The 12,158-nt window shown below is 40.5% G+C and overlaps 1 protein-coding gene across 2 annotated transcripts; it reads right to left on the reverse strand.

Moving 5' to 3' along the window:
• Positions 1 to 206: 206 nt before the first annotated feature.
• Positions 207 to 11,586, reverse strand: sfxn5b (sideroflexin 5b). Of its 2 annotated transcripts, XM_040015858.1 has the most exons (14): positions 11,287 to 11,585; positions 8,394 to 8,462; positions 6,784 to 6,861; positions 6,562 to 6,588; positions 6,399 to 6,453; positions 6,279 to 6,304; positions 6,106 to 6,159; positions 5,837 to 5,893; positions 5,683 to 5,748; positions 5,443 to 5,533; positions 3,809 to 3,924; positions 3,594 to 3,679; positions 2,414 to 2,531; positions 207 to 2,161 (listed from the first exon to the last, which is right to left on the reverse strand). In XM_040015858.1, exons 1-14 carry the CDS (start codon positions 11,341 to 11,343, stop codon positions 2,084 to 2,086), a joined length of 978 nt encoding a protein of 325 aa, XP_039871792.1. In that variant the 5' UTR covers positions 11,344 to 11,585; the 3' UTR covers positions 207 to 2,083. The 2 variants fall into 2 exon arrangements, with proteins under 2 accessions (XP_039871792.1, XP_039871793.1); XM_040015859.1 differs by lacking the exons at positions 6,106 to 6,159; positions 6,279 to 6,304; positions 6,399 to 6,453 and having other exon boundaries at positions 11,287 to 11,586.
• Between the last annotated feature and the right edge of the window lie 572 nt (positions 11,587 to 12,158).

Below are 12,158 nucleotides of genomic sequence, written 5' to 3' on the forward strand. Positions count from 1 at the left end.
TTGCTTCAGCAGGCAGTAATCAGGCTGGGGCACAGCTAGTGAAACTGAACTCAGGTTTCCAAAAAGTTATGGTTAATCAGAGTTAATTCATATTATAACAAGAGAGCCAATTACTTTTTCACCAGGGAAACCAACATAATACAGAAGCCTTACTGTAAAGGGTGGAAAAGCATCCTGTAGCAACATGAAGTAAAGAGTGCAGACACTTTACATACAGTGAGAGTATTTATTACAGGCTATATAGTAAAATAATATCAGGTTTACATTGTTTGACTGGCAAACATTTGCAATAGTATCAGTGGAAGTTTTACACAAAGAATTAAAAACAGTCAGTTGTGTAGTATATGTTATGGTTCTATTTCAAATTGTGTACAAAAGAAGCAATTCTTTAATAATAAAACAGTAACTTGACAACAGTCAGTAATGGAGCAAAATGACCTTCATACAAGAAAATGTAATGCCATGTTTTAGGAGTTCTTTCACATTGTGTGGGTTAAAATCACTGGCATGTATCAACTGCCAGTTTAAAACTTGTATAAACAATAAGACATCGAGAGTGCAGCTACTTAACAGGAGCGTCACATTTTTACATTGTTTCATAGTGAAAGTTTCCCTCGTCCGAGTGAGTCTCACTGAACAACTTAGTTTGCATGCAGCTGACTCCTTTCCATCTCCATAATCAGATTATTATCAGCTGCAGTTCAGAAGATGTTTCATCTCACTCACTACATGTCACAGCCGCAATACAGTAGATTTATGTCTTTAATGAACCTGATGAAAAATACTTACTACTTGTAGTTTTATATTTTATATATATATAATTTTATATTTGCCTCTACCTCCACAGAGTCATCAGATGGATAGGAGCCAGTACAAGGAAAAATAAATACATTTTTATATTAAGAGACTCATAATGATCCTAATATATTGGTATCGGAATTTTGTCTTATCCAATATAAAAGACTTATTCTGCATGGCCATATTCCTTACTGTCAGTAAACAATAAGAAAATGTTTTAAATATATGTGGCTCAGCATGGGCACTGTGAGAACTGTGTTTCCCATATGAGGGCTGTAATTAGGAGGTTGCTGCAGCAAATCTCTTAAAAATCTAACTAAAATCTGATCACAGCGCAAGCAACTCAGGACTGTGAATAAACATCACTTAACTTAAATTAAGGCTCCTTTTTTAGAAATAAATCTAATTCCTCCTTTCAGGCAGGGAAAACCTTTCATCTGCAACGTTTCTTTAACTTTTTTAACTTTATTGGATTATGTTGCTGCTCTTTATGCATGCATGCACCACTAAAGAAGTTAGGTACCTGTGTGCTCTTCTTTATTAATGGCTGTGGAAATTGTGCACACTGGTCTTTGTACTGCTATTAAGTGGCTACAGCTTAATAGCAGTGCACAGAACAGTCTCTGGACGTACACGTCGCTGTTTGTCCAACGATTTTTGGATTCATAAGCTTATACACGTTCATCTCTCCTTGGGCTGATTTCCTCTCATATAATCAATACTGCATTTGCTTTCAATATATTTTACAAATGTTTGTCCCAAGATTCAAAACAGAGTGAAGGAATATTTTTACTGTTTTGGTTCATTTGCAGCAGTTTCAAACCAAAAAGCTCAAACAAACTGGCTCTGCACGGCATACACAGTCCCCCAGTCACAGACAGACAAAGTTAGAGATGACGCAGTGAGAAGAACTGTACTCGGTCGGACCAACAAAGAATAGCATATCTGTAGGGAACACTTATTTATACAGCATTAAATAATGAACTGATGCTAAATCTGACTTTACAGAGAATAAATCAGCATTTCTATACAAAGAGCTCTTAAAAAGGAGACGACAGAATAAAAAACCTCTCAGAAAACTATGATTTAATAACTGCTGGGATCTTGATAAATGCAGAAACCAGTTTAAAAAGCAGTCTTTCCTGTGATAAAAATGCAGCACATAGTTCCCAAACCTGTCGACAGGAGGAACCCTACAGCTGAGACTCCCTGACAGCTATTCACACTGCAGCCTCCTTTTCCTCCTGGCTCCCTTTGCTCTCCTCTGCCACTCCACCACCATCCATCATAAACCTTTGTTGTAGGTCACCACCTTGCAATCTGTTGCCATGGCAATCTCCGGCTCAAGGCAAGACACCTCGATCTGCCAACAAAAAAAAGAGAGTGAAAGAAAGCAAAACAAAAACCATGAAACCAAATGTAAGAATTGAGCTCTTCTCTCCTTCCTTTAGCCTTGAAAGTCATTTAGAGTTTTAATTAGACGCTGGAATAAAAGGATGTGGGTCGGGGCTCTGCATGTCAAGCTGTGTACATGTAATTTGAATTTTTGCACAGCTGATCCCTGTGCCATCTGGCCTTGAAGGCAGCAGCCCGTCTAACAGTGCATGTACTGTACCTGAGACATCTGGGGGAACAGACTGATGGCCACGGGTAAGGAGAGGCCAAAGGTAACCAGGCACACAACGCTGTGGATGGGCAGCAACAGCCTGCGGTTGCTCTGCAGAAATCGCAGCCTACACAAGTCAAGGCAGAGATAAAAAAGAAACGTGAGCGTGCTGTGTGGATCGATCCCAGATGACTCCTGCAAAGCTATGAGTTATTTTTGGATCTGGAGAAAAACATCATGTGCAGATTTAGGGGAGCTATTTCTGCACGATTGGAGGGTGTGAGATTTATGTGTGTGTGAGAGGATATCATAAATCTGACTGCAGATTCTTCTTTAAAGGCACAAAATCTGCTTTAGTTTTCTATTTGTTCTTATATTGTCTGTCCTTTACTCTTGTGACCTTTGACTGAATGAATAGTTTAGTAAACACTTCGGGGCACAACACATGCCAGCTTTGGTTCAGTACACACAAAGTAGTACTTGTAGTATTTGCAGTGCATTTTTAGAACAAATTCAAGCAGACAATACTAAAACAGAGCACAATTAAAGCAATGGTAAAGCAGTCCCAGTTTGCTGCACAATGACACAAAGGAAACTACTGTAATGGATTTATTGATTGCTGATTGTGTTAGAGTCTGACTTTGGATAACCATCAGGAGGCAAAAACATCAAAGCTGCTAATACAAAGCCCTGCACCTGCCAGATTATTAAATTGTACTTTAATTAAAAGGCTAACTTAGGCTTCAACTGTTCTTTTGCCATGATTTGATTTAATCACAGTCATACTTAAGTACTAGTGTTACTTCAGTTTTGACTAAATGGGTGGTCGCTGCATTTTCTTGTATTATAGGTTGAATAAAAAGCATCATTACCCACAACAGCATTCATAAACGTAATTATTCTATATGAATACATTTGTTTCTTTTCATTTGCTTTTCTTTTTTGTTTGATTTGCTTTGTTGGAAAACTTACTGCATTATATCTTACATTCTGATCATTTTACATGTTTGAGGTTTGTGCTGTTACTGTTTTAACTGTGCCACATCTCTCTAGGAACTTTTGGCAGCAGCTTTATGTACTTTTCTAGACCAACTGGCCAACAACTAACAACAACTAACAGCAACAAAAGTAAGTCACTAGTTGCAACCCTAACAGGAAAAAAATCTTAACAATGTATTTCTGCACAAACCTCTCGAGGTAGGACATAATGATGGGGGGCAGGACAAAGATTGGCATTGGGAGGACCACACGTGTAAAGGCAGTTTCCATGATTGCCTGGGGATAGAGAACATTGTGCACATGCTCCATTTCAAACACTGAGTTTATTTATTTATTTTTCATGAAATCAGATGGCGTTTGGATTTCAAACGAGAATCATGCATGCAAAAATGAAAGAGCCCTCACATGTCTCGCAGCAATTCTGGAGGATCCCACAACGTTCCCGTTGTTGTCAAGCACATCGATGCCCTCGGACAGCTCATTGTGTCTCATCAGGCCCACGTTACAGATGTTTGCACTAGCTGGAAAGGGAGAGGGAGACAGCTCAGAAATTATAATGCATTTTAACCAGAATCTGTGCAGAGACTGACAAACAACGACTGCAGCCACAGACGTTGTGACTGCAGTCTGTGCAGCCACAACACTGTGGCCCAAACCAGGACACTACCATTACTTTCTCCATTACCATCACTGTGAAATCCTGTCTCAGAGTGATGAAGATGCTGAAAAGATCGTGCACGTATCAATTCCAGGCATGACTATTGTAATGCATTATTAGGTCACTTTAAATGTCCCTGAAACGCTTTCAGTTGATCCAGAACACTGCAGCGAGAGCGCTAACTAAAACTAGAAAGAGAAATCACATTTCTTCATTTTCAGTTTCTCTTCACTGGCTCCGTGTTATCAGAATTGAATTCTCATAAAAGACACAATCAGCCTCCATCTTATCTTAAAGACCACATAGTACCGTATTATCCTAACAGAGCATCGCTCTGTGACTGAAGGTTTACCAGGGATTTATGCTTCAGTGGGAAATCTACACCATTGGCATGTCATAACTGCAAACCTCTTTGAAACCCCACACCTACGGCATAACCCAACCTGCACTTCCTTGGAAATGTAACTACATTTCAGGTTGATGCAGCTTGCACCTATTGTGATTGGCCTATTCAGCACTGTTCATTCCTCTTATGTATTTCCGGTTACTTTTTCCGGATTGGTTAAATTATAAGAATAGAAGTGAGTGAATGTACAGAGTGGTTCCCAGCATTATCAAAAGCAGAATATCAGATACAACCTTCAGCTATCAGGTCTCTCTGCTATGGAGCCAGCTCCAAATTTAGGGGCTGGCTCTCCAGGAGACAGACAAGCCTAAGATTACACCTAAAATGTGCATTTTTGATTAAGCTTGCAGTTCATACTCGTGCAGATGACCCTTCACCAGCCTTTAGTTATACTGCAAAAATGTCCGGTTGCTGGGAGCTTCTAATGATGCACTGTTTCTTCATCAATCATGGCGGATGGCTGCCCCTCCCTGAATCTGGTTTCTTTCTGTTAAAAGGAGGGTTTTTCGTTCCCACTGTTGTCAAGTGCTTGCTTGTAGCGGGTAGTGTGATTGTTAGTTTCTAGCTAATATTCTAGGATATAAAATGAATTAATGCAGCACTTTTTGGTCTTTTAGTTATGAGAAACCTTTCCCATACAGCTTTATTCAGAGCTAGAAACATTCAGGAAACATACAAAAATTAAACATGAACTGATATTAAAATGTTGAACTGATGTTAACCGATTTGTACAAAGTACCAGGGTGTTCAGTCAGACATGAAGCTGACAAAGAAGAAGAAAAGAGAGGCATGTCGTGGATTAATCTGTAGAACTGCTGATGTTCATGAGAATAACAAGTTCAATAATAAAAGGAATACATAAAATATCCTAGCGCAATTACAAAACTCTGAAATCATTTTTAAACAAGATGTAAGATCAACCAGCAGAGGGCCACATGAAACCCACCCATAACAAAGGCTCCTTTGAAAACCTACCTACAGCTGGAAAGGGGACAAGTCTCTGTATTATCATTCTGGTGGCAGGACTCAATTTATTGGCCTTCTGAATCAGCACATTCAGTCCCACCTATAAAATATGGAATAAATATCTGTTAAATCTCGTAATTCCAAGTAAAACCAGCTTTTTATACAGCTCCACAGTGCTGCAGTTAAACATCTGCAACATGATAAAAGTTATTCCACAAGACGAACTGTATTAATCTTAAACCCACTCACTGCAATAGATACAGCACTCGTCACAGCTCCTGCGTAGCCTTGAATAAACTTGGATGTTGGTGTAGGCTGAAGAAAAACAAACAGTGTCACAACATTTGTATAGTTGTTTTTTTTGCATTTTTTTAGTTTAGTTTGTATTTATTTGCATTTTTACCTTTGTCGCATTACGATTCGCATAGTTCACACAGGCATTGTGACTCTGGTTCAACCACTGAAGAAAAAAGGAAGGGAGGACATGAGGGAAGAGCCGGGCTTAAAGGATGAGCGAGTAGTGTTAAACAGAGCAGCAGCACTTTATTTTACAATGTCCCAGTGTATAACAGGTGGTAAAGCTTTGCATGTACCCAGTAAAAGTGCACTTACCAGATGTTCAAAATGGACAATAAATGCAATGATTTACAATAAGCATGTTATTTACAGTACCTGCCATATAATGGTAGACACCACAGTCTGATTTGGGAGAAGAAGGCCAATGACCTAGATGAAATCAGGGAATAGGAGCTTATTTTTGGACAAAATAAGTTCAAAATCTCCTTTCATCTGTCCCCAAATTTGACCGTGTTCTATGAAATGCATGGCTTTCATATGTGACTTACAATTGGTGTTCCAAATGGTACATAACCTGCACAGTGAAAACATGATTTTCAGTGTAGACAATGATGATACAATGGATCAACTCAAACAAGTTCAGCAAAGATCTTCATCTGAGGCCGTACCTGACATTCGAAATGGCATGAAGATCTTCTCTCCTGTGTCAGGATGAATGATGGCCTGCGTGCAGAGAGCATGAAAGCTTCCTCATGCCGCCAGCAGCCCAGAGACTTGAATGTATGAAAGGGCAGTAAACGTGGGCCGACTTACGTCCGATATAATACTTACCTGTTTGATCTTCTGTGCTTCCCACAGCTGAACATGTGAGCAATGCAATAAAACAAAAGAACTATAATTAAATATGAAGTATTATTATAATTTTCCTTAAATGGATGGAAGATGTTATTGAGTTTGCCTTTTCTATATTGTGAAAATGTGCATTTTGCTGTAGCCAGGATGTTGTGATTTCTCTCAGGAACAGATTGTGTAATATTATGTCGTAACATTCACCTGAACGTCAGACACTCCAGGTGGGAGTGAGCCATGTTTGTAGTCATCGAGGAGTTTGATGCATTCGTTTAGCCGTTTCTGTCAAAATTGGAACAAGAATGAAATTATCCTTTTGCAGGAACAAGATTGTGTAGAATATAGAATTCTGTATTACTGCGGCGCTGTACCTGAACTTAACATATATAAACAAATTTATCCACAATACAGCACCTTTCCATCTGTAAATACACTTGAACATCACTTTGCATTTGACAGGAAAATATTTAAGATGGCAAAAAAAGCTTTACCTTGTAATTAATTTGGCATTTTAACAATTATTTGTTGTAGAGTTATAAGAAACCTATCCATCATGTGCACATGGCATGTTTAGCAAGTTGATAGTTGAATTCTTGAGTTTTTATTACTCCACTGTGACACCTTTTAAGATGTTCAAATACAAAATGTTTTCATGAATCAGGAATATCACTGTGAAATATGACACACAGATACAGATATATGGAGTTTTATTTATTGTACAAACTGAGGGTGAGAAATTGCAGAAAAACCCTGAGCCCCTTGCCCACACAGTGAGGGGACCTGGTGGCTCAGTTATGATGTGGAAGGGGGATTTTCCTGGAATGGTTTAAATCCACTTGTCCCATGTTCAACTTTATCCTCTAATAAAATGTTTCTGTCCTCGTGGGAGTGGCGTCTCAGGATATCAGGGTCACCATCCAAAGAACACGAGGGGTCCCTGAATTAGAGTTGGATGTCTCGAGACCGGTCTTGGTCTCGAGACCACTTTTACGTGGTCTTGGTCTTGTCTTGGTCTTGACGGATTTGGTCTCGGTCTTGTCTTGGTCTCGCTGTCTTGGTCTTGCTGTCTCAGATCGACATAGTGGTCGGGAGATTTGGAGTCAACAGTATCCACGACGCACAGCATAACGTTCGATAATGTGTCATGCACAAAAGCATCAGCTCTACACGCTCCTCACTTAATTTCCTTTCAGCTCTCACACAGGGGCTCAGCTATGCTCCAATCCCTCCATATTGTGGCCAATCACATGCGAGGATATAGGATAATATCATTATGTGAAAAACAGAGAGGGTGAGAGACGCGACAGTCAAGTGGAGCATCCGTCTGTCCTCTCAGTGAGTGAGTGAGACAGTAGACAGCGGTGAGGAGGGCTTTGCGAGTGCATCGCAAGAAAACATAAATATGCCCGACACCCGTAAACGAAGCAGCATCCGGCTGCAGTTTAAAGACTTTTTTGTCTCGTTCTCGGTCTTGGTCTCATCTCGACTTTGTCTTGGTCTTGTCTTGGTCTCGATACCCTCTGGTCTTGGTATTGTCTTGGTCTTGGTTTAGGCGGTCTTGACTGCAAGTCTACCCTGAATTGGCTGATGGGTACGAAAATGATGTGAATCGTATGACATGATCTTCACCATCATCCGCTCTCAACACAGTAGAACATAAAAAGGAGATTCACTACTAGAGACTCAGTGCCGAGTTGCACTGAAGCAGTCCTGGCAGCCCGAGATGGCTGAACATCTTACAAAGAGACTTTGTTGTGTTTTTCCTTTAGTTTGACACCTGTCTGTACATCTAGATGTTTTAGAGAAAACGTTACCTCTGAGACAAACAGAGTGCTCGGGTCAATGATGTCTACAAAGTGTCTCAGTCGACCAAAGAACGAACCCTGGGAAAGACAGCATGACAGAGTTAATCCTTAAAAATAGCAGGAAAACATGTTTTCACTCAAATACACAGAACCAATTCCATTCGACTTGTTCGTGATCATAACAAACAGTTTGATCTGCCTCACAGTTACACTGAGTCAGCAATAGCTTCATAACATCACGTGTCTGCATCCTGTTGTTTTATATTGACGGAAGAATATTTGCAAGGTCAAAACCAAGGTTCAGAAACACTGAAATGAATACACATGATCACGTTAATCTACTTCAAAATGTAATTCACAACTTCTTTGTGTAGCAGTTTTCTTATAATCATATGGAAGGAAATAATGCTGAGATGTAAAAGCAAATTATGTATTTTAAGATTAAAGTTTGGGGGAAATGCACCAGCAATCTGCACATTTACTCCAGTAAAAGTTCCTCCCAAGTGAGACTTGAAGCTGCTGGTCAAGCGCCCTGTTTTCTGTTCCCTTCACTGTCTCTACATCAGCATGCCAATTGCTAAGTATGTGTGCCAGCAATCTGAAAAGGCCCAACAGGAGCCTGTGCCAAGAGTCTCTTTGGCAAACCAGACGGGTGAAAACATGGCAGCTTCAATCAGAATCCGTCAGAGACATTTATCAGAGATGAAGGGAGGGAAACACAGCAGAATGACAGTGGAACTGACACGTCTCTATTTTCATTACCTCTCTAGCACCAGTTTCAAATTGAAATGACTGGAAACAACCTTCTGTCCTCATAAAGACCGTAGGTGTATAAATCTATCCGTATCACTGCTCTGGGTTTTCTGTCACTGCCTCGTTCCCTCATCGCATGTCTCCTCCTCTGACAGGCCGTATGTGCTGCAGTGCTGTTTTGTAAGAGTGGGGCGAAGGGAGGATCTGTGTGAGGAGCCCGCGTTAATTATGCATGAGTTTCAGCTCCCTGGAGAACACACAACAAGGCTAGCAGAGATGGAGCGCGGCACAGAGCACAGACAAACCAAACAAGATTCATGCTGATTCAAGGACTGCCCTAATTTTTAATGCTTTGATGCAAAGAACTAAAAGTATTGCAGCACCTTGAACAGCCCAACATGAACTGCGGGTTACTGATGAAAAATGAACGTCTTTTTGAGGATCAGAGGGGAAAGAGCAATGAAAAACTAATGGCGGGGCCGAGCTGGGGAGCCTTGGTGATGGTAATCAGTTAAAAAAAAAGATAAATATCCTGAGACAAAGACTGTTAATAAGCTGTCACTTGGGCAGTCTGTGAACAATGCAATATCCTGTACTAATTGGTGCGTCCATGAATGAATTATGAAACAGATCTGGAGGCACACTCATGCATGCAGTGCTTCAATCCTCCTAAATTAGATCAAGAGAGACAGATTGTGAGAGACAACATTCATTTGTGTCTCTTTTGGTCTTTTTGTCTCTTTGACGTCATCTTGTGTCTCTTTGTGTTGTTTTACATCTCACCGTAGTCATTTTGTGTAATGCTGCATCCCTTCCTTATCCTTTTGTAACTCTTACTTGCTGCTTTATATCTTTTTGTGGTCTTTTTTTTTTCTTTTTTTTTTGGGGGGGGGTTACAATTTTTGCAGCGATAGCACTTCTGAACCACTGAAAGAGGGTCCTGGGGTTAAACCTGGTTTTAGGGCCACTGGGTGTGGAGTTTGCATCTTCCCCTCGTGTTTGTGCTAGTTCTGTCAGAGTGCCAGCTCCTGCCTGTACTGAAAAACACTCCAGGTTAGGTCACTCCTGCAAAACACAGTGCCTCTTGGTTAAACTGAATAGCAAGTTAAGAAATAGAATGGAATAATAAAATAATATCTGAATAATATTTGAATGATTTCTGTGTCTCTTTGTGCAGTTCTTCAGTAAAGATCTGTCACATCAAATGTACTTGACCCGAAAACACTTCAGTAGTTGTGGGAAAATTTGCATATTTTCCAATATTTTTTTCTGCTGTCATGGTGGCATAATAACAGCTGTATTGGTCGCTCGTGTGAGTTGAGAGAACATCAGATTTAAAGCAGTTTAGTGTGACTTTAATTTACACTCCACGCATGAAGACTTTACTCTGTGCATTGACATTACAGCGTTAATAACTCCCTTAATACTGCTGTTCATTAAATGGGAATGACCACAGAATAATTAGATGCGAGTTTAACTTGTCCTCAACGTGCCATCGGAGTCAACGTGAAGGACACGTTATCTGTCAGGCCTGACCACTGCAAATTAACTAACGGAGGGAAAATTCAGTAATGAGCTTCAGACATTCGTGGAAGTCCAGTAACGTCAAACAAAGTGGGCGCAACAGCAGTCTGCAGGAAGCATCCTGGGGCTAAAAAAAAAAGTTTGATTGGACTGGATTATTGTACAAGATGTTCCAACAGATTTTGAAGCCTAGATTAAAAGTGAAAATAGGAAAAGCCAAACTCAGACAGCCAGTTGAAGATTTGAGAGAAAACGACCGACGGCGAGCTCTCAGTGTGTTGACTGCAGATCCGAACAGTGATATAACCGTGCGTCGAAGAGGCGTGGATCTCATAAAACACTGATATGGCACTGCCGACGAGAAATCATTTCCACTATAAAAACTGCAATAAAGTCGAAACTCATCCATCTCAACCAAGTTCACTAGCAGCTGGAAGTTACTGCGGTTTAAATAAAGGCAACGAAGAATCGGATCACAAATCAAAGCCAACTTTGTGCCCACAAACTGCCTCAGCATCCGGAACGGAGCGGCTGCAGGGCGGAGGATGGAGCTGTTTTCCACCGAAAAGCCTGAAAACAAAATCCCATTAACGGATGGTTAGCGGAGGGTAGAGGGGGGGCTTACCTGGTCGTATCGGGGTCTCCCGAGCTGGAATGCAGGACACGCTGCGGATTCCGCCATGACACTCAACTATTTATTTATTAATGAACTGGATCATGAACGGATTTCCAAGTACAGCGAACTACATTCAATGTGTAACTAGTGAAGCAATGTGCCGCTAAGCCTGCCGGGAGATGTAGTTTTCTCATTTGCTTTAACGCTGGCAAAGTTGAAGCGCATGACTACACATCCCAAATAATCGATTAGGTGAACGCTATTGCATAACTGTTCGGATTGATCTTGGGGAGAGATAACTGCTGATGCCACCGTAGGTGTCAGATAGACCCAATTACTCATAATGTGAGGGGGCGTGGCCGGATGTCTGCAAGGAGTAATGGTCGGCCTGGAGCGACTTAATAAAGAACCAGCAGCGACAATCTATGTTATCAGTCACCGCATTGGACACTTTCATTACCTCTTATCATTCTGTGGAGAGAAGCAAGACACTGCCGCTTAGGAAATTACTTCCATCTCAAAACACCAAGAAAAAATACAAGAGATTTTGTTTTTTCTCCTCTTATAACGCTGATACATATGAAGAAAAATAAGAGGAAACTGAGAAAAAATAATAAATAAGCCAACTGTGGCATATGGAGCGAAGTGTGCGTGATAAATTCGGATAAATGACACTTCCAGCATCACTTTCAAAGCATTCATTTTTTCCCCTATAATGTTACTTTGGGGTTACTTAATTATGAACACTGTTAATATGCATCAGATAGCCCCCCCCTAAAATAAGATTTTAAATGCTATCTTCTACTATTACATAAGGACCAGATAAGGATACCCTTTCTCTGACTGCAATTACATTTTATCTGCTAAATTTTGTGAGCCCC

Source organism: Simochromis diagramma, unplaced genomic scaffold (genome assembly GCF_900408965.1).
Source record: "Simochromis diagramma unplaced genomic scaffold, fSimDia1.1 OVJJ01000685.1, whole genome shotgun sequence".
Lineage (NCBI taxonomy): Eukaryota > Metazoa > Chordata > Actinopteri > Cichliformes > Cichlidae > Simochromis > Simochromis diagramma.